General features: G+C 39.6%; 1 protein-coding gene across 4 annotated transcripts in view; it reads right to left on the reverse strand.

Moving 5' to 3' along the window:
- The window catches only part of LOC114239344 (sodium/potassium/calcium exchanger Nckx30C), a 72,449-nt gene that overhangs the window by 19,257 nt on the left and 30,089 nt on the right, over positions 1 to 23,103 (reverse strand). For 3 of the 4 annotated variants that reach the window (XM_028169500.2, XM_028169503.2, XM_028169502.2), the window contains 2 exons: positions 16,702 to 16,864; positions 266 to 477 (listed from right to left, as the gene is read on the reverse strand). In XM_028169500.2, the coding sequence (XP_028025301.2) occupies positions 266 to 477; positions 16,702 to 16,864 (375 nt within the window). The remainder of the gene's footprint in view (positions 1 to 265; positions 478 to 16,701; positions 16,865 to 23,103) is intronic. The other variant, XM_028169501.2, reaches the window with a different exon arrangement.

The following is a 23,103-nucleotide window of genomic DNA, read 5'->3' on the forward strand; positions in this document are numbered from 1 at the left end:
AGATACGAATGCACCCGACGTCTTATCGCTTAGGCCACGATGACTTCAAATAATTATACGTCGTCTAATAAATATAAGATAGAATCATGTCTAATCTGTCATGCGTAAAGAAGGATGTTCATTAGGTCTCGCAATATTAATATTATTATCACTACCATCAGTAATTAGATAAATTTAATTTTTCCGGTTTGACTTGCCTTCAATAACTAAACCTTCGTACTATTAGTTAGGCGTTAGGAAAATAGTTGGCTGTTTTGAAGCTAACCTCTTCTATAGCATCTAATTGGACGTCTCCAGCAAGGCCACCGTTCGGCAGGTCTAGAGGCGTCTCCTTCGCCTGCTGACCCTGGGTTGCTGCTGCAGCTGTGTGCTTCGCAGCAGCTGCACCGGCTCCACCCGCTGTCGGCCTCGTTGCTTCCAGCAGTACCTTGAGTGACGCGATCGCATGAAGCTGCGTTGCCTTTTCATCTACTTTACCTGGGGACAATGAAGTCTTTTATTTATTTATTTACAATTCTATCTCTATCTCTTCTCTTTATCACTTCAAGCTTCCGCGAGAGGATATAGATAAATATTACATAAGAACCAAGCTCTTTTGTTTAAAATTAACCATAAATATCCCTTTAGATCCTTCGTCTGATTGATCCGAGCGCAAAAAAGTTAACATTTGAACGAGAATCTAAGGAACTTCGCCAACGACAATACTGTCCTGTAAACATACTTTTAAAATATTTAGCACATTGCAAATGAAGATAAATGAGTCGACGGGTCCTCTTTATTTTTCCCTATCTATGCTGATAGTCTTGAGAGGCTATTTCAGCTTCGCCCTAACATGTAGGTGAACTCACGGGGCTCAAACCGGAGTGTTGCTAACACTGGCCCTAGCAAGAGCAGTTCTTCGCAGAATCTACCACCGGAGCGGGTCCTCTGATTGACGACAACAGTTATGCAAATGGCACAACTATATCCGATGCATATATTCTTTAAAAACGCACTGTCTGTCAATGCCGCGCTTCAGGTAGTAAGTACGAGCTTTGTTCCAACAGCAAGGGCTAGTACATGACGAGATCAAATGCCACTTCCCAAGGAACGTAGGTACAAAATAAACGGAGAACCAATGTTTCTCAGCAGACCCAGATGTGCCACACTTCCCGTCAGATAAAGAGTAACATGGCACACTTTTTAATATAAGCTTCTGACCCACTGCCAGGATTAGAAGAAGAAACTGTGCTTAGTGAGGTACCGATTTTGACGTAGCATAAAAGATCCTTCGAGCTATTGAGCATTAGCGGTACAGAAGCATATTTGGTTTTACCTTCCAAATGCTTTCGATGCTGCATTAAAAAGCCGATTCCTAAAATGATTCATAAAATTATTATGCCCTTAATAAGATCATAAATAACAACAATTTAATTGGCAATATAATTAGCTCAGTGACTTTACTATGGAACTGATCCAGATAGCTAAAGCCTCATTCAGGGTAACCTAAAAAGATTTTATCGTATGTCGATAGATTGCATACAAAATTATCTATTTATTTGAATAAATTATTACAAAGGTCGTCAACATTTTAAACCAATGGATTAATTTTTATTTATTGCATAGACGGGTTAGCGAGGTCACTGCTCGCCTTGCCTTAAATTTATCGGAGCCCATTGAAGCTTAAGGCTTGAGACATATTCTCAATTGGAAATTAAATTAAAATTACATTAAAATATAGGATAGGTACATAATATGTTACTGCCATCTACAGGAGCAATGAGAAACTAATCGAAGTGAGGCCATCTAGTGGCCGACGCCCGTAAACGTTTTTGTTGAGTGCCTGAGTTGCTTATCTATAACTAATTTATGTGTATTATCTATGGTAATGTAGTGTGTTGACATCTGTAAGCGATAGTAATAGTAGTAAGTTGTATTACCATGATATATAACTATAATGACATCGATCTATCCAATAACTAAAACTAGGTCCCTTTCACGTTTTTTTTTATTTATTGCTTAGATGAGTGGACGAGCTCACAGCCCACCTGGTGTTAAGTGGTTACTGGAGCCCATAGATATCTACAACATAAATGCGCCACGCACCTTGAGATATAAGTTCTAAGGTCTCAGTATAGTTACAACGACTGCCCCACCCTTCAAACCAAAACGCATTACTGCTTCACGGCTGAAATAGGCAGGGAGGTGGTACCTACCCGTGCGGACTCACAAGAGGTCCTACCACCAGTAAGTATAGGTACCCGAAACATTTTGAAACTCAACTTTGTTTTTATGAAATTTTCAAAGGCCATACTTCATAATTACATTTGCCTTATCAATTATTTCTCTTTCAGTTTCAAATCAAATAAACCAAAAATTTTAATTCCGGCCGAGAACTAGTTTTTGAATAGGCAAAGTGTATATTAAAAAAGTTGAGCTTCAGCAAATGGACTACGGACCACTTTGGAATGGTAAAAATAGGTCAAACATCACTATAACTTTGTTTTTGTTGAACAATAAACGAACGTTGGCTTATGTTTGCCAAGCACGGCACAACACGTTGGGCCATTGCGGTTGGCAATTGCTGGACGTGGCTTAAAAGAACGTTTTGAATTTAAAAGTATTATAATGGAATTGTGATCTGTTCATGTTTACGATATTATTAAGCATATTCGAATATAGACGAGCGTACGACCCAACTGATGATAGTCGTCACCGTTGGTAATATAACAATACCAGATATATTACAAAAGAAACACCGTGGAGCGATGTTTCAGAACCAGTTGCTGAAACTACAGATTTTTTACAAAACTATTGTTTAATAGTAAACATTATTGAAGTGCTGTATCCATACGCTTTTCAGCGCATTTTACGCAAGAAACACACTGTAATGCCAGTTTCTAGACGCAGTGATTCTCAACCTTTTTTTTGTTGCGGCACATATTTAACGATTTCAAAATTTGGCGGTACACAAAAAAAAAGATAATAATTATTTACTTACTACAACACGCTGCATAAATAGTTTATCAAAAAATTTTAATATACGAAATAAACTAAAATATACTATAATTTTTTTATTTATTTAAATATATATATTCATGTTTCAAATATTTTTCTTTTAAAATGATATAATTTAATAATATTAACATTATTATATATTCGCAAAATTTGGCGGCACGCTTTTGAAATTTGGCGGCACACAAAAGTGCCGCGGAACAGTGGTTGAGAATCACTGTTCTAGAGTAAGGAACCTTTGCATGTTAATGAAATTTAGTCCATTGTGAGATTAGATCGACTAGGTCATCTAGTTAATTACTGTAATATAGATAGTTATTAACTATATAGATAGTTATTAGACCGTTAATTTATAGCGGTTGGAGTGCGGACATCTTTTGAGTTATTTGTTCTCTACTTGTGTTTGTTATTATAAGATCCAGTCGCTGTATTCTTGAATCATTTTCTGAATCCGCGAAGTTCCCGAAAATCTAATTTAAGCTATGTAAAATAATTGGCAGCATGTTTATTAGATGCTATATTTTTCAGAAATTAAAACCAATAATAATTTGAAAATCTCCTTAGATGGTATGGCCATATCATGAGACGAGACGAAGATTATGTGGTGAAGGCCGCATTGGGCTTGTCATAACAAAAGAAAGGTAGAGGCCGCCTGCCATCGACCTGGTGGTCAAACATCGAAAGAGACCTTAAGAAAGCCCAATTGCTAAAACCGACAACCCAGGACAGATGAACCTGGCGCCGTAGACTGAGGAGACCCGACCCCAGATAACGGGAAGAGGGATGGATACAAACAAACAAAAATCAATAATAATTCTAAAATGTTTAGATAGAAATATAAAATATAAAATAGAAATAAAAAAAGTCTAAAATGTTTAGATAGAAATATTAAAACGAGATTCGTTAATTTATTCTTCAAAATACTGTAGCGAAGTTCGATCAAATGTTTGCTTAAATAGATCAAAACGTTGGTCCCTCGCCGTTTGCATAACCGCAAACTTTGGACGTTCATACTCGTCGTATAGGTACGTTTGTATTTCAAACCACATCACAGATCTAGAAACTAGATTAACGTGTTTCTAGCACGGTTTTGAATTAAACTGTTTAACTGCTTTGTGTGTTGTTAAATTGTATTTGTTATTTTGTGAAATGTGAGACGTTCAATTGTCTCGAACGTTCTCGTTTAGCTTATAACTAGACTTTGGGAATTTTAGTTAAGTCTTCTTGATAAATCAGTTTAGTTTACATTTATAGATTGAAATATAAGCACTGACTTGCTAGTTCTTAGCGATTAGAATTAACGAATAATTGGAGCTACCGCACAGCGTGTTTTGCTTAGCTCAAAAGAGAGAAGAAATTTATAATAAGTTTTAATTTTTTTTCTTATTATAATAATATACCCTCTGAGATTATTGTTGATCAAGGAACTATGATAAGCAAACGACTATTTGTATTTTAAATTACGTCAAATAAAGATATAAATCCTTACAATAGTATAATGATTCCGATTACAATAGCCTTGTATAGTGTATGTATGATATAAATATATGGCTTGTGGTCCAGGGAAAGGTTGAGGATACCAAGCCACTAGGAAGATCGCCTATGAGGTGGACTGACCAGACAAAAGCCGTAGTAAATGGCTCATCATCACAACATGAATGCACGAGGAGGATGGCCCTCAGAGAAGAGTGGGGGCGTGTTTTTTTTTCCCTACCTATGCTGATGCCTTGAGAGGCTATTTCAGCTTCGCCCTGACGTGTAGGTGAGCTCACGGGGCTCAAACCGGAGTGTTGCTAACACTGGCCCTACCAAGAGCAGTGTTTCGCAGAATCTAGCACCGGATCGGAAACGCGACACCCTGAGAAGATGCAGCGAGAAACTCAGTGGGCTGTATCTATGGGTTAATTAGCTCATCGAGCCCTTCGTCGCAAGCGACGGGTTCGACGAGAACGATGACCGGTGCTTGAGGTACCTAAAAGCACCGTTAGTGGATCGGGAGGATCCGAAATGACGTGTTTTGGGCGACGTCGACTGCTTTCCATTCTGTCCGCACGATCGGGAATGAAATATTCGTATAATCAATCCACCGTATAGTTTGCGTGTGCGTACCTAATCGTTGTGTTTACGAACTAAAATCACGTAGCGTATAACTTCAAAAGCGTATAAAAATCCAGCTCGGCTTCCATTATCGGCGTCTATTAGAATATTAACCTAAATTCAAGATTTTCCTGTACTCGAAGGGATGTAGGGCGACCAAACTGCCGGCCCTGCCTTGACCCTTGAGTTCGGAGCGCCCTATCGATTCCACCTTACACTTTCGCTTGGAATATTAAACGTGTAAATTTTTTGGTTCTGTTTGGTTTAATACTGTTTTGTTTATTTTTTAGTGCACTTTGCTTCTTTTGCGTCCTTATTCGTTGTTGTATTTATGCATCTTGTATTTGCACAGCTTGCACTGATAACACGTTTAGTTCATCTACCTGATTAAAATAATGGCAACGAAACTTCTCTATTTTAATAAACCAAAACTTCGACTAAGAATAACTCAAAAATAACCAGTCAGATATTGATAAGATTTACGCGGAAGCATCAGCTTTGATATAAAAAAAGTATCACCTAAATCGGCTCACCTACAAAACTGTTCTTTATAACACTTAAAAAATAAATAGTTCAATTGTGAATCTTTTTGAAGTCGGCCTAATAAAATCAATCATTCACTTTAGAAATTGAAGTGTTGTACTAGTGCCTATTATTGAATACTCGAATTTCGGGGATAAATACTCGAGCCTAAAACTGTTATTCACTTCGAGAATACGAAGTCAGGGAACAAGTATTGACCCGTGATAAAGGTTTGTCGGACAAAGGCCAAGGTAGATCAAAGTTGCTCGTTCATTGACCGCGTGTATCGATTCAATGACTTTGATGAGCCCTTAATTACTATATGAGTGTGGCGTATACTCTTTAATGTGCTTATTTTTAGGGAAAAAGAGGAAACAGAGACCATTTTATATTTAGAATCGATTAGAACATAGAATTTTTTGTCATGCGTGTGGATGGGACTTAATTTTTATTGTAACACGAGGTCATAGGCATTGCAGCGTAAATGCTGGACATTTTGAGGTGTTTATTCGAAATATTAATTGTACCTATATAACACTGTCGTAACGTTGAATAGCATGATTTCTTTGTGTCAGAATAACCAATGGTACACCCTAAGCAAAAACATTATAATACAAATTTAAGAAAATACTAGCGGCCCCGACAGACGTTTTCATGCATACACAAAATGAATGAAATGAATGAATGAATGCATACACAAAAATTCATTCAAGTCGAACCAGCTGTTTAGTTGCAGTGTAGATAAATAACCTAGATACCGACTACAACGCCATCTGCTGGGCTGATTTGTATATCTAAGCCATTCTCGAATCCACTTGAAGGTACACAGAAAATTTCATTAAAATCGGTCCAGCCTTTTAGGAGGAGTTCAGTGACAAACACACGCACAGAAGAATTATATATGTAACCTCTATATGATTTATGACATAAAGAGGTTAAGTGACATAAATGTTAATTTGAATATTGAAACATTAGAAGAAGTAACGTAAGAAACATAAAAACATTTTGAATTGTAAAATATAAAAAAAAAAGACATAAAAACTGGTGAAGCAATAGCTTTAAATGTTGTTCCTCTTTATAGAGCAACTCCATGTGTGCCATAGTTTTACCCTAGTAAACTTTATGTTTATGTGAATAAAATAATAAAATAAAAAAAGATTTATCGGAATCGTAATTCATATTCAAATTCAAATTCAAAATCATTTATTTCAACTTGGATGTCATCAAAAACACACTTGTTGAATGTCAAAATGTAAAAGAAAAATGTTAACTCTACCACCGGTTCCAAAAAAAGCCACAGTCCTGAGAAGAACCGGCGAAACAAACTCAGCGGGCTTTTTTTTTTTTTGTATTTTCTCAACTATTTTCTTTTTTTTTTTAAACAAGAAAACATATTTACAGTATACAAAAAAACAAGTCAAAAAAAAATACAATTCAAATAAATAATAATAATAATGAAATTATTTAGTTTGTCTGAATGCGCATGCTATGTTATGTTAATAATACTGGCATTACAGAAGTAACGTTAAGGAACCGCCAATTCAATGAACGAGAATACAGTTACGTTACATCCATCGATTATTTAAAAAATAAAATTTATATAATCAAATATGCTCTATTACGTTGTGTATTAATTGTATGTATATTTACGGATATATGTGTGTATGTATGTATGTATGTGTCCATATATGTATATATATGTACAATATGTTTTTCACTGGATTAGTACACCGCGCGAAGTTTGTTTCCAAATGATTCTTGTCCACCTGATGGTTGTCTGGAAAAGATCGCTCTTAGCGATAAGACCGCCAATTGTACTTTTTTGTATTTAATGTATCGCACTGTTTATTTGTTTTTTGGTGTACAATAAAGAATACTCTCTCTCTCTCTCTCTCTATTGCTGACAATCGAAATTTAACTAATTTAACAAACATTGTAATACAATAATTAAAATTATCTTCGAATCGTATTTCCGATGGCAATTGAGTAAGGAAGTAATGGAATACTTGGAATAGGTACTTATATGAAACGTAAGCTAAAGTACAAATGGGCGCTGTTTTTCCTGCGGTTCCATAAAAAAGGGTCTCCACCATTTAACTGTCATTTAAAACATTATTTTTATCACACAAGTAACAATAGTATAGTAATTCAATTGAACTCACCTATCTGTGTCTAGACTGGAGGGTAGAGGTAAGGAGAACCGTCTCTATGTGTAAAAAGTGTTCGTTAAAATCTGCTAAATAAGGGTGGCGCTACAGTAGCAACCGGGTAAATTTCAAAAAAGGCGCTGAAAGTTATTAGAATAAAATAGAGAAATAAAAAAGAACGAAAGAACCGTAAGCACTACAAAATTACAAAAAGTATTATATTTAAAGCTAAAAATGCAATCGATGTCTCCACTTTTACCACATCAATAATTTTAGGTTATATTGACGAAATTAGTTTGGACTACGAAAACATGTGAGGTCTTGTATATTACACTGTCACTAACTACTCTAGTCATTAAATATATTAAATTTCCTACTTCAATCAGTTAACAACTGCTCAATTCATATACCCTGTGCCTATGCTAGCGCCATTCTGGAGGATTTTTGAACTATTATTTAGTGCTGAAAGTGGGACACTTTTTCAAGCTTCTCCCATATGAGACGGTTCTCCTTGCCTCTACCCTCCATAGTCTAGACATTCCAACCACAAGAAAACTTACCAGGGTAAATCGGCATTTCCACAGATTCATAATACACTCTTGACAAAGAAAGAGACACTTCAGATTTGACAGCTGTCAAAATAGCACACAAACATCAAAAGCGGGAACGCTGACATGCGATGCCTGATGACAGCGATGAGGACGGAGCAATCGCAAGATCTAGTAAAATAAAGTACGGCAATAAAGAAATAAAATATTTAGTACTTTAAATTACTAAAGCCCGAGAAAGCTGTTTTCTTGGTGACGGCTTCTAAGTGACTTCAGATCTTCGACATTGAAAGCGGGACGGTTGATGATGATTGAGAACAGTTCTGTTTACATTTATTTCTACGAACTACGAATTTTAATCACAAATTAATTAAGTCACAATTTTTAACAGAAATCTCCAAACGCTTGAAGGAGGCTACACGTGATGCTAAGGCTGGCTGGCACTTTGCCCAGAGAGTGAGTCTGGCTGTCCAACGAGGCAACGTAGCCTGTATCTAGGGAACTGTGCCTCCTTCAAGCGCATTGGAAGATTTGTTCTACTGTGTGAGTTGATTTATGTTAAATTATTTTGATTTGTTATATAGTAAAATAAAAATAAAATATAAAACCGAAATAAGGTCACAATTAATTTTATTATAACTGGGCTTTTGTAAATAATAAATATGGCGGGGTATCGAGACTATTTGGTTTAAGCGAAAAATTTTCAACTTTATAAAAAGATCCATTTAAAGTATAAAATTTGGAAAAATTATCATAACAAAAAACCTTTTTTAGTTATTTTAATGGAGTAAATTTAATTGAAGTTCATTTAAAAAACATCGAACTGTTGATGCTAATACCATATATATAAAAAAGAATTGCTGTTCGTTAGTCTCGTTAAAATTCGAGAACGGCTGGACCGATTTGGCTAGTTTTGGTCTTGAATTATTTGTGGAAGTCCAGAGAAGGTTTAAAAGGTAGATAAATATGAAAATGAACGGAATTAAATAAAAAATAACAATTTTGTTTTTCCTTTGATGTTTTTTTTTTTTTTTTTTTTTTTTTTTTTTTTTTTTTTTTTTTTTTTTTTTTTTTTTTTTTTTTTTTTTTTTTTTTTTTTTTTTTTATGATTGAAGGATTACTGGTGGCCCGGAGGCCTTTCCAGTTTCACCAGGACAGGTGGGCGAGCAAAGGCTCAGCCAGGAGGGGTGGGATTTGCTAACAGCTACCCGAGCGCCTCCGAAGGAGACCTAACAACTCAAGAGTAGCTGCTTCGCGAATGAATCTACTACCGGATCGGAATCGCGACCCGCTGAGAAGATCCGGCGAGAAACTCAGCGAGCTGATTCATGGGTTAGGTTGCACGGCGAACTCTTTGTCGAGTTCGACGAGTACGGTTACCGAGGTCCCTAAGCCTGCTCCTAGAGCTGAAGGCGTCTAGTGCAAACGTTATTGGATCTGAGGGATCCGTAAGGACGTGTCTAGGGCGTCGACGGTGACTGGCTCCTGCATGATCAGGATTCGGGGAGTAGTCAGCGGCGGCTACGATAAGGCGATTATCATGACGCATAGCCTTATCGAAGTACCGTTCCGACGCTGACTTCATGTATTTCTGGATAGATTCGAGGCCCAGGTCGTCGTGTAGGTCAACGTTCCTCACGAACCACGGAGCTCCGACGGCTAACCTGCAAAAGCGGGATTGTAGAGATTGAAGGGTGTCTATGTGTGTGCGGGCCACGTGAGCGAACACCACACTCGCGTAAGTCATGACGGGCCTTATGCAAGTTTTGTAAAGTGTCACCTTGTTCCGAAGGGACATTTTACTCCGCTTACAGATCATGGGGTAGAGTCTACCGAGAATAAACGCGGCACGGTCACGGACTGATTTTATATGCGGGCGGAATGTCATCGATGCATCCAGGGTAACGCCCAGGTACTTGACCTTCCTGGCCCAGGGTATGGATTGACTAAAGAGAGTAATCGGGGGTGTGAGATTCCTCCTCCTAATACGGGAGGAAATCCGTGTGGAGCTTCCCCTCTGAAATAGCACCGCAGTACTTTTCGCTGGGTTGATGTCTATGCGCCATTTTCGGAACCACTGTCCTAGGGCTAGGGCTGCGCTCTGAAGCTTCTTCGCGATTAGGGACTTGTTTCTACTGGAATAGTAAACAGTCGTGTCGTCGGCGAATAAAGCTAAATGGGCCGGCGGCGACCGGGGAATATCGTTAACGAATAAGCTAAATAGGAGGGGTGAGAGGACAGAGCCTTGCGGGACTCCAGCTGTGAGATGTCGTGGGGAGGAGCGGGTTCCCTCGACTCGATATCGAAAAGAGCGGTTCGACAAGAAGTCCCGTATGATGAGCACGAGACTATCCGGCACGCCCATGTTGAATAGTTTGAAAATCAAACCGTTGTGCCAGACTTTGTCGAACGCTTTTGCGACGTCGAAGAAGAGAGCTCCCGTGTATAACGGTTTTGGTCGATTAAGCCCCACAAGAATGTGCTCCGTGAGGCGGTGCACCTGTTGAACGCATGAGTGATTTGTACGGAATCCGAATTGTTCATCGATGAGAATGCCCTTGGATGAGACGAAGTCTCTGAGGCGTTTGTAGAGCAGACGCTCATACAGTTTGCCTAAAGACATGAGGAGGCTAATCGGGCGGTAGCTCGTCGGATGATTTTTTGGTTTACCGGGTTTATGTATGCCGATAACGTCCGCTTCTTTCCACACCGCGGGAAAGATACAGTTCGCCATAGCGGCATTGAAAATAGATGCCAACATCACGATGAGTTGGACGGGTAGAAGTTTAATAACGCGGTTGGATATACCGTCGGAACCGGGAGCCTTGCGAGGACGTAGGTCTTTGATCAAGTCTTTAACTTCCATCGGGGTGACGGGTGGTAACGCGTCCGAGGGTGGCAAGGAGACTCTGCGTTCTACCTCACTGTCTACTAATTCTACATGAACAGGGTCCACGGATTGAGTGCTGGGCGTGCACTGGGTTTGCAATGTATCGGCCAGCAGCTCTGCTTTTTCATCATCATCGAACGCCGCGAGTCGGCCTGAGGGGCCTACGAGGGGGGCATAGTTACTACCGTATCCGATTTGAGAGTACGAGCTAAGCGGTAGTAAGACCTTTGAGAGGGCGCGAGTCTTTCTAAGAAATCAGACCATCTGGCATCTCGGACTTCGGCGATGCGAGACTTTACGTCGCGTTGTAGGGCACGCATTCGAATTCGATTTTCCGCGGTAGGATACCTGTCGTAGGCGCGTATCGAGGCGTTCTTAGCTCTAAGGAGTTCCCTAATATCGTCGGACAATTTGAAGCGGTGAAGGAAGTCCTCCGCTACAACTTGTTTCGATGACCTATCTAATGTCGAGGTGATGTGTGACGTTAAGATGTCTATGGCTTCAGCGGTATCCTGAGGAGACGGGGTAGAGTCCGGGCTAAACGGGAGCGATGGTGGATCAGATTCAGCCAGGCTGATGCCCAGCGTGTGCCAATCCACCACAGTCCTCGTGACGGGAACGGAATCGGGAGCGCGGCCGAGCTTCATAACGACGGGACGGTGGTCTGAATCTAACTCTGAAACTACTTCGATCGAGTGTAAGCGCAGAGTTACGTTTTTTAATAACGCTATGTCGAGTATATCCGGGCGATGCGCGATATTTAGCGGGTAGTGAGTCGGAGTTAGCGGAGCGACGATATCGAAGGCGAGATCATCGACTAACGCGTCAAGCCGTCTGCCATTCGGGGTTGTAGTGTGTGAGTTCCACCTGATGTGTTTACAATTTAGGTCGCCCGCCAGAATGACAGAGCTCCCCATGCCGAGCAGCGCCTCGATATCACTGCTTAGAACGATCTTATCCGGTGGAAGATAAACGGACGCGATAACGATCGGCGCGTGTCCCGTCAGTGAGATTCGGCACACTGATGCTTCGATATTAGCGAGCGCGGGAGGATCGAGCGGAACGCAATGCAGGGCTCTTCTATAGTAAATGACGGTACCACCACCACGAGCAGAGAGCCTGTCGTTCCTGACCATGTTATAGTTTGCGATTTTAGGGTCACGGCGCGCGGGCTTAAGTAGGGTCTCCTGCACTAAAAAGATATCAATTTGATGGTCACGCAAAAAGTCAGAAACCTGATCACGTTGATTTGCGAGACCGTAAGCGTTAAAAAATCCTATCGTTACGGATAGGGGCTTTATTCTACCTATATACGCCATTGATTACCGGCGGAGTGAGGGGAGGACGTACGTATTTAATGACGCGTATACGTCGGCGTATTCTTGCACAACGGCGATAAAGTGTTGTGCAGTGGAGGCAGCGCGAATGGCGTCGCCCAAAGCGTTAACGCGCTCAAAGTTGATCGACTGAAAGAAGTCGATCGCTAAAGCGAGATTGTCGGACGCGGTCGGAGGGCAAGTCGCGGGAGAGGGACGAGTCGCGGGGGCGGGACGAATTGCGGAGGAGGGAGTTGTAGCCGTGTTCGTGTACGGCAGCGGTTTCGCCCAGGCCGAGACACTGGGCACCGGCGCCGGAACGAACGCTGGCTTAGCCTGCGACACAGAGGGTACCGAGGCTTTGATGTCTGGGCCGGAAGCTCGGAGGCGGTTTTGGCGGGCGACGCGTCGATTTATTTTAGGGGCTCGGGGGCATCCGCGGTAATTTGCGGGGTGACCCTGTGTTTGACACAGGACGCAGCTAGGCGGTTCCGTCGCGGTTTTTTGATCGCGAGTGCATAGGGCCGTGGCGTGATCGCCTAAGCACTTGACGCATCGGGGGCGCGCGTGACAGTTACGGGAAGAATGCCCGTATAATTGGCAGTTATGGCACTGGCTAGGTGTGCCTTTCTTGTGTGGGGTTTCGACTGCGATTCCGGAAAGGCTACAGACCGTTCGGATGTTGAATATTTGCTTACCCTCGGGGGTAGGCTGGAGGGCGACGAGAACCATATTATATGGCTCCCTTCCGCGGCCTGTATGCATGCGGTGTACGGAGTTAACCGGTAGGCCTTGTTCGAGAAGGTCGGCCTTAACGAGCTCGGCATCCAACTCTTTAGGGATGCCACGTATAACGGCACGGAGTTCGCGCTCCTCCTGGAGCGTATACGTGTGGAAACTTATACGCTCCTTACGGAGGTAAGAAGAGAGGGCCCTATGGTCGTCGGGTGTTCGAACCTTAATTTGAATGCCGTTCGCGAGGTTACGGGCATTCGTGAAATTGATATTTTTGGCCTTAAGGGCTAGAGAAACTCGTTCCCAAGCTGCCTTCTCTTGAAGGATTACCGGGGGAGGGGTCTGGGTTTTATTTTGTGCCACCGGACGCGGCGACGGAGTGGCACGGGCTGGAGGCGCAACGGGAGTCTGAGGGCGGGGGCGCGACGCGTTCGCGGCTTTGCTAATTTTAGCGGCCGCGGGAGCTCGAGACTCCTTTGATGTGTCTCCCGTCGGACGGATTCCTTTTTTTTGTTTTAAGTTTATTTTATACAAAAGTTTAGGTCTTTTATTTATCGATTGAGGCATTACGAAGTCTGCCGGGTCAGCTAGTACCAAATAAAACGCATCTTTAATTACAAAGATAAATGTAGCGTATTAAGCGGAATGTCGCTCAAACCAATTATGTAATAGCTTTTCACCCCTGGATAAAGTACATACATATCTTCAATTCTAACATGTAAGTCCGGGGCTGGTATATAAATTAAAGTTATTATAAAATAATAATATATTTACTGGTAATATGTGCATATTATACGATTGCAAGTACTGGTGGTAGGACCTCTTGAGAGTCGGCGCGGGTTGGTATCACCACCCTGCCTATTTCTGCCGTGAAGCAGTAATGCGTTTCGGCTTGAAGGCCGGGGCAGCATGTTGTAGATGTCTATGGGTTCCAGTAATCACTTAACACCAGGTGGGCTGTGAGCTCTTTCATCCCTCTAAGCAATAAAAAAAAATTGTCGGAAAATATTGTATTTCAATCGCTCAACAAAAACTTTTTTACTTAGTTACTTAGTTACTTACTAAGTGAATTTTGTTTTCTGCTTAAATTAAGATTGTGGATTAAACTCTATACGGCTTCACAAACGGTTACCTAATACCCCGTATATCTTAAGTGTGATCTTATTCGTGAGAAATTCCTGAAACACATCAAACGAACGCTTTTGTATGCTTACCTTTGATCTCGACTCATCCGCGGAAGTGGCGAAGGCTTTAAAATATTCGGGATTGTGCGGCTAACACGTGGTTACATGGTAAATACTTGGCGTGCCAAAGTGAGTTCGGTGCCAGTACCTTTTGCCAGTTTTGGCGGAAACACGCTATTATTCACAGCGCGAACTCGGACATAGTTGATTTGTGTGCGGTAACACAACTTCGCCATTACATAATATATTTGAGGAATAACTTACTATTTAAATAATAATGTTAGCAAATCGATGTCATTTTTTAATTGGAGTTACGTATCAGATTTAACGTAGTCTAGTAAGCTAGGTGATTCATTGCTACAACACACGATTATCTATATATTAATACGTGAAGTAAAAAGCTTGTATCCGTTTTTACGAAAATTTCGCGGACCGAGGAGTATGAAATATCCCACAAGTATACAGAATGTAGAGAAGGACTGCAAAATCTTAATATTTTTAAAAATTATGCATAAAAAATACATTGAACCAATAAAAAAAAACATTACACACACTACTATGTATTTGACACACACACGCATGCATACTGTATTTTTATTGTCAAACTTTTCTTAGCTGTGGTCAAATTGAGAATAGATTAAATATTGTTTGTCTTTATTAACATTTGCTTGCTTGCACTACATAAAGTGTAGTCTTGGCGAAATCTGTGAATAAAGAATTATAATAATCTTTGACAATAGAACCTTTTTAATGTTCAAACTTATAATTTCAATTAATTATAGTCGAATATCGACTACTGCGGGACCACTAGTTATTTATTTATTTATTACACTTCATGTAAAATTTACATTGGCGGACTTAATGCCTAAGGCATTCTCTACAAGTCAACCAAAGGTAGTGCAGAGTGGATAGTGGTAGGTGCAATGAAAGGAGAAACCCCATTTTGGGCCTAAGCGTTACACGAATGGGATATGTACCAAAAAATTCGTCTATTTTGCTTGATTAACCTATTGAAATCTTAGCTTCATTGACAATGGCCAAGTGTAGAAAATAAGTTGAATTCAATTTTTTGTTTTAAACAATCTTTGTAAACATCTGCAACAATTATTTCAATATACGTAACTAGCTCCACAAACGTGCGGATTAGAATTAGAACATCCATAAAATAGGATCGATTTAGTGGAAATCAAGTGTAAAAAATAATTAATACTCTTTTGCTTTAGGATAAATGACTGTTTTTATAGGTATTTTAATCAATGTAAATAGAGTATGGCCATCGAATCGTGACACAACTACTTACAATTGCGGCAATTCAAAATATCTACAACTGACAACATTAAATATAGCATGAAAAGGTAGTTTTGCACACAAATGTATCAAATCGTGTTATGTTATCTTTAATGTTGCCAACTGAAGATATTTTGGATTTTGCCGTAAAGCAGTAATGCGTTTCAGTTTGAAGGGCGGGGCAGCCGTTGTAACTATACTGAGACCTTAGAACTTATATCTCAAGGTGGGTGGCGCATTTACGTCGTAGATGTCTATGAGCTCCAGTAACCACTTAACATCAGGTGGGCTGTGAGCTCGTCGATGGGTATCTAAGCAATAAAAAATAAAAATAAAAAGGCATGAACTAAAATGAAATGAAATGTGATGAGATAATATGGGAGCACGTAATGATTTATATTTTATATAAAAAAGCTATCATATAAATATAGTTTTTCATATAAAAAAGTTTTCATTAAAATTAAAATAAGACTGACCTAAAGGTCTTAGTTACCAGGTCATAAAATCCCTTAAAAAAATCATTTCGTGCGCAGCGCGTTTCGCATTACGTTGTTTTTTATTTTTGGCTTTCGTTCCTTTTCGTAAACAACCTAACGCGCGATTTCTCGTAACAGGTTCCATTTTTATTTTAAAGCAACCTGTTGCTGCAACAGGTTTCGTAAAAAAATTAATCTTTAGTAGGAAATAGCCTCAAAAATATCGTTTTTATTAAAATATCTCGAACAATAAACATAACCTAAAATGTAAACATTGTCTGATTTTACCAATTTGGCCATTGCTGGGAGACCTGAAAATTGGGCTCATGAAACCTTCTTAGGTATTGTAACTTGTGCCCAAATTCTAGCACTGTAACTGTAGGCCCAAGTTTGTATGGATTTCGGGTTTGTCCTTTATATTAAGTAACAAAAAGTATATACATACATACATACATACATATATACACACATACATACATACATACATAAAGTACCTAGTGCGTACCTAACTCACCATCGTGCATCGGATCGATGGTGTGTATCATGAGCTGCAGAAGACCGTGGCGGAACTTGGCGGCTGGCGGCGGCGGCTTACTGGGCCCAGGCACCGGTCCGGTCGCTGCCGACGTGCCCACCGATGTTTCGCTCGACGTCGTTGCGTTGCCGTGCTGTTTATAAATAAACTGTGGTTAGATTTGTCATTGCGTTGCCATGCTGTTTATAAATGAACTGTGGTTAGATTTTGAATTTCGACAGTATTTATAAATCGTTTTTTTTATCGAGGCCTAAGCTAATAGAACGACACATACGCATCCGCGTCGAAGACGTTTGGCATGTTAATAGTATGCGAACGCGCTGTTAATTATGAGGTCTCTTGTACGTTATGCATCGACCTGTTTATATATGAAGCGACGCAGTCACATGTTCCGTTTTGAAGGAAAGCGGGTTACAGTTACAGGTTACAGTAAAGTACACTGGTGGTAGGACCTCTTGTGAGTCCGCGCGGGTAGGTACCACCGCCCTGCCTATTTCGGCCGTGAAGCAGTAATTCGTTTCAGTCTGAAGGGTGGGGCAGCCGTTGTAACTATACTGAGATCTTAGAACTTATATCTCAAGGTGGGTGGCGCATTTACGTTGTAGATGTCTATGGGCTCCAGTAACCACTTAATACCAGGTGGGCTGTGAGCTCGTCCACCCATCAAAGCAATTAAAAAAAAAGTTGTTATACAATAGAATTATGACTTCCATCTAACGTCTCAAGATCAAATTTATGCTTCAGGCCTCCACGAATGCGTGGCCTGATCCTGTCATCGTCGCCTAGTTATTGTGGCGAGTGCCCGACAACCTTTGTTTATTTATAACTTACATTAATTTTATATATTTTTGCTGAATGTTATAACTTGATTGTGATGAGAGAAATAGTAAGGGTAAGTATAATAAGTAAATAGTAATGTTCACAGATTTTTTTTTCCATCTTCTTAATAATTGGAGAAAATGTTATTATTATTTAAATGCTGCTTGATCCGTGCACTGTGTCATATTTTTTGTGGTATTTTTCTCCTGTTTGCATGTATATATGTGGTAAAGATTTATGTGAGTAATATTATTAATGTGTTATTAAAATCGTTAGGAATTATAGCGGTTTCCAACATTTAATATTTTTGACAAAAATTTAAAACTTTTCACGCTATTTTCAAATAAGTTTGTTTATGTCTAAGTTCCGAATAACATTTGTACTGTCGCGATCTACCATGCAAGGTTCGATGCAAGATCTTCGTTGTATGTATTATAATAATATATTCCGAAGAAAACATAAATATGAATGCTTCGTCTATTACCGTGAGCGACAAACTCATAGTTAAAGTTTTGTTGATTTAAAATCTAATTCTTTAAAAAATATCTCTAACTAGCTGACCCGGCAGATTTCGTAGTGCCTCAATCGATAAATAGAAGACCAGAACTTTTGTATAAAATAAACTTAAAACAAACAAAAGGAATCCGTCCGACGGGGGACACATCAAAGGAGAAACAAAATTGTTATTTTTGTTTAATTCCGAGCATTTACATTTTTATCTACCTTCTAAACCTTCCTTGGACTTCCACAAATAATTCAAGACCAAAATTAGCCAAGTCGGTCCAACTGTTCTCGAGTTTTAGCGAGACTAACGAACAGCAATTCATTTATATATTATAATACAGATTAAAAGCTGAAGAGTTTGTTTGTTTGAACGCGCTAATCTCAGGAACTACTGGTCGGATTTGAATAATTCTTTCAGTGTTAGATAGCCCATTTATTGAGGAAGGCTATAGGCTATATAACATCACTTGGTATCTTAAATAGCCCCTAACCATTATATTATTCAAAAATATTTTCACTTTCTATGTAAATGAAGTCGCGTGTAAAATTTAGCGTTATGCCAAAGTAACTACCATGCGGACGAAGTCGCGGGCAAAAGCTAGTTTTAAATAAAAAATAATGGTAGTCGCCTCCGGGATTTGAACACTAGTCGTATCAATCGATACGAGTGCACCTAGCGTCTTATCCCTAAGGCCACGATGACTTCTAATCAACATTTATTTATAACTTTTATTTCATTGATACAGAAATAGCGTAATAATAGTGTTCCAAGAAAATTTTTGTCTTTATTATTTTGCTTTTTTTTCTACATGTACCTCGGTGAATCTAGAATAACCTCGAGGGGTTATTCTAGATTCACCGAGCTAGTAGGTGAGCTCGCGGGACTCAAATCTGACGTTGTTGCTAAGACGAACCCTAGCAAGAGCAGTGCTTCGCAGAATCTCTTACCGGATCGGAAACGCGACCCACTGAGAATATCCGGCGCGAAACTCAGTGGGCTTAAAAAAATGAGAGACAATACAAACTGAAATTCGCCAAGTGCTTTGTTTTTTTATCGAAACTTCTTAGTTCCAAAATGAAAAAAAAAACGATCAAATATGGTAATTAAAATTTTCGTAATATTTTTCATTCGACAAATACGCGATCCCGTCCCTAATTAAGCGAAACGGGCGGGCAATCGAAGGGCACTCTCTGACACGCTTCCCGAAATCACTTCAAAAGCAATCATGTCCATCGCGAAGGCACGTACTAAGGACGAAAACATTTACAAAATTCGTACATATTTTCAATTGCCGACAAATGAATTTACTGGTGGTAGGACCTCTTGTGAGTCCGCGCGGGTAGGCACCACCACCCCGCCTATTTCTGCCGTGAAGTATTAATGCGTTTCGGTTTGAAGGGTGGGGCAGCCGTGTAACTATATTTGAGACCTTAGAACTTATATCTCAAGGTGGCATCTAAGCAAAAAAAAAACTTCAAGTAAGCATTGCGACAATCATAAATATTATTATTTTATTATTTTATTATTTATAGTTATTAGCAGCTTCTGAGAAAGCTGCTACGCATTCCTTGGACAGCTATGAGAACCAATGTCTCCATCCTCGAAGAGCCTGAAGGTCACCAAGCGCCTGCTGACTACGTGCCAGGAAAGGATCCAGAGTTTCTCTGGGCACATAATGCGATCCCCATTACACAGCCTGGAGAAACTCATCATTCTCGGACAAATGGAGGGGAAGCGCGCTAGAAGAAGAGCGCCAGCTAGATGGGTGGATCAACTCAAGGAGGTGACTGGAGGCCAGATACAGGGAGCGGTACATATGGCGTAGAACCGGACCGAGTGGAGAAGATTGACATACAGTCACAATCCTCAGCATTGAGGGAACGACCAGAAAAGAAAAGAACTGTTATTAAACTTGTTGCTTTTAGTGTTCGGTGAAGGAACTACTCATCATCACCATCAGCCCACAGTCGTCCTCCGGGACGTCCGTCTGGACTCCTGGACATAGGCCTCTCCCAATCCACACCACTGAGCCCGGCCTTCGGTTCTCTACACCCATCTTTTACCGGCCACGTTTCGGAGGTCATCGCACCACCTAGCCAAGGGGCGTCCCAAGTTATGTTTTCCACTGTACGGTCTCCACTCGAGAATCCGTCTATTCCAGCGATCGTCGGTTTTAATTCAAGAACCCACTCGCTACTTCCTGATTCCGTCCCTGTTCAGACTGATGGGAAACACTCGTGAAACGTGCAAACCAATAACTCAACACCTCTATAGCAGGCCGCACTTATTGGACGTAATTTGCTTTACGAGTTCGGAAACGAAGCGATTTCGAATTTTTACGTAATAAGAGTATTTCGGATTCGCTAATTTTGACGGAATTTAATGTTCCTTTTTTTTTTTTTTTGACACAATCCGTTTGATTGTGAGTGGTCGCCGCAACCAAGCCAATGCCGAATGAAAATAAGGATCGATTAAAATCTCCTTTTAGATTTTGTCTGCGAAATCTTTTTAAGTGATTATTTAAGTCCTAGTTTATGAAGATTCAAGTGAATTGATGCATCTTACAAGCCTCAACATGTAATCGTAAGATATTTATTGTGTTGTAAATTCGTTATTCCTCTGTGTTATTTCGTAAAGAAAGCAGAATTCCATTGTATTTTATTTTCGTCTCATGACTTTAAATCTTAACATATATCTTCAGTCCGTATGTATGTTTCTCGACGTCTTTCCGGCGGTGGTGTCTTCCTAAGCCGCTGGACCGATTTTGATGAATTTTTAAGCTATTGCATAGCTTTGGGCGCGGCGACCGAATCAAGAAATTCCGTAACAAAAATAAAACCTAACACCGTCCACTCCGCCTACCATGTAGCTCGCGTGCAACACATTCACACGTTGCATTTGTGTAGTGTTTGTGAATAAGCGCGCGGCGTGACGTTGCACTGCATGCGCATCATGAAAAGTTTGCCCATCTCTCTCTCGCGGTCTGGTTTATGAGTGTTATAGTTAATATTTTGCTTTTGTTAATGTTTATAAATATAGCGTGGTCTTATTTTATTATTGCTTTTAATATTAAATTATTATTGTCTAATTATAATTGCATAAGTTGATAAAAAATACTATGCAATAGCTTTACCGCGGCAGTCCCCGAGTGCGACACATGTTTTTTTTTGTGTTCATTCCTGTGAATCCGAGAATGATTTAGATTCACAAATGGCTCCATTACTAACTACTTACTAACTTACTAACTTATTTTTAAGAAATAACTGTTACTAACATTTATATGGATTATTATCTGAAATAAAGAATTTAATAATAATAATAGTAATAAAAAAAAACCATAATTATATTTTGTAAAAAAAAAAACGTATTTAGGCCAGGAAGTCTATCAGGTCCGCTAGTTTTGTGTATAGTAATAATAATAATTTCATTTTATTGCGTTTGTGTGGAATGTGCGTGTAATAACCGGCAATTTGTTGACTTATCATTTCAATCGGACATTAGGAAGCGATTAGGGCCACCATGAGTACAGTTCGCGGCAGTTTAATATTTAATGATCTTTATAGGAGCATTAGCTTCTTAAAGAGGATAATTTTAGGGTAACGCGATTATGTATTTCTCCTTTTTATATTGGCTGAAACGTGCAGTAGAGATCACGGCGCATCTAGTATTGGGTTGTTATAGGAAATGAAAGCCTAACTTGAAGGCAGTTGCCCTCGAGATATGAGGTTGGAATATATTGTATTGCTGCTTCATCTATCAAACCGGTACGCATGAGTACTTCATCTCTGAGATACGCAGGCTGGTGATAATTACTAGTGCGTACCTAAGACGCACCAATAAATAATAGAAAATTTTGAATATTTGATTTTTTATGGAAGTAACGAACTTATTTGAGGTTCGTATTTCTTTGTGAAAATTGGTACCCGCCTGCCAAATACTAGAAGTCTATAGTATAGTAATACTAGAAGAAGGAAGAACCGTTTTATGGAAGGTTTTTTGTTGTGAATTAGTCTCTTAATGAGAATTTGTTTATTTGAAATTTTTTTTGCCATTACAGTCCATTTCCGATATTTAATAAAGTAAACAGTTCTAATTATAAAGAAAATTAAATGTAGACAGTTAGTTCTAAGTACAAAAATTGGCTAGAAAACTTTCACTTTACTTTACCAACTTCTTCATATGAACATGAATCGTATGATATAACATCGCATGATATAAATTAAATGACAAATCAAACCACACATAACGCGGAACCTTTAACCACATATGACGTCAGATGTTGCGTTCCAATTTGAAGAGTTGTTAAAGCACTGCACACTGGTTACTTGATTTCATGTATCAACGTGCATTTCGTTCACAGTGTCATTCAGACCTGATTGACCTCAATCAGTTGTCTATGCAATAAAAATTATACCCAGCTGATACTTTTGGTCCAACTGTGGCGGGTAGCCATCACAGAGCACAAGATATTTGACAGATGCCAGAATCTCGCTTACGACATTTTCAAGATAAGCTTGTATATACATATATTTATTGTATTGTATATATACAAGATCCGAACAACATTTGAACCGCCGGTCTACCGAGCAATATCACCCGGTCGGTGAGATCTTCCTTTCGTCGTTATATCTACACCAACAACTAATATTTGGTTCACTGTTACCAGCCAACGCATCGTACGAGAACGCTGGTTGAAATTCACTGCAGGTTCTCTTCAGACAATAATTAAATTAAAAAAAAACCGCCACCAACCACCCTGATAATTTTTATCTTAACGATCATACAGATATGAATCCAGCTTAAACATATACCACACTATAGACTTACTATTTAAATTATTTTCTAAATTTAATAAAACATTACGTTTTCATCACGATGTTCCATCATCAGCCAACAGTGGTCCAATGCTGGACCCAGGTCTCTTCCAATTAACACCACTGTCTTCCGTTCTATTACATCCAGTTCTTGACGGCCACTCTTCGCTTCCATTAGCTGGGAGCATCTCACACTATGGGTCCCCCACTTAAATAGCAGTCTCCTCCATCGAT

The sequence above is a fragment of the Bombyx mandarina genome, chromosome 19, assembly GCF_030267445.1.
Source record: "Bombyx mandarina strain Sakado chromosome 19, ASM3026744v2".
Taxonomy (NCBI): Eukaryota; Metazoa; Arthropoda; class Insecta; order Lepidoptera; family Bombycidae; genus Bombyx; species Bombyx mandarina.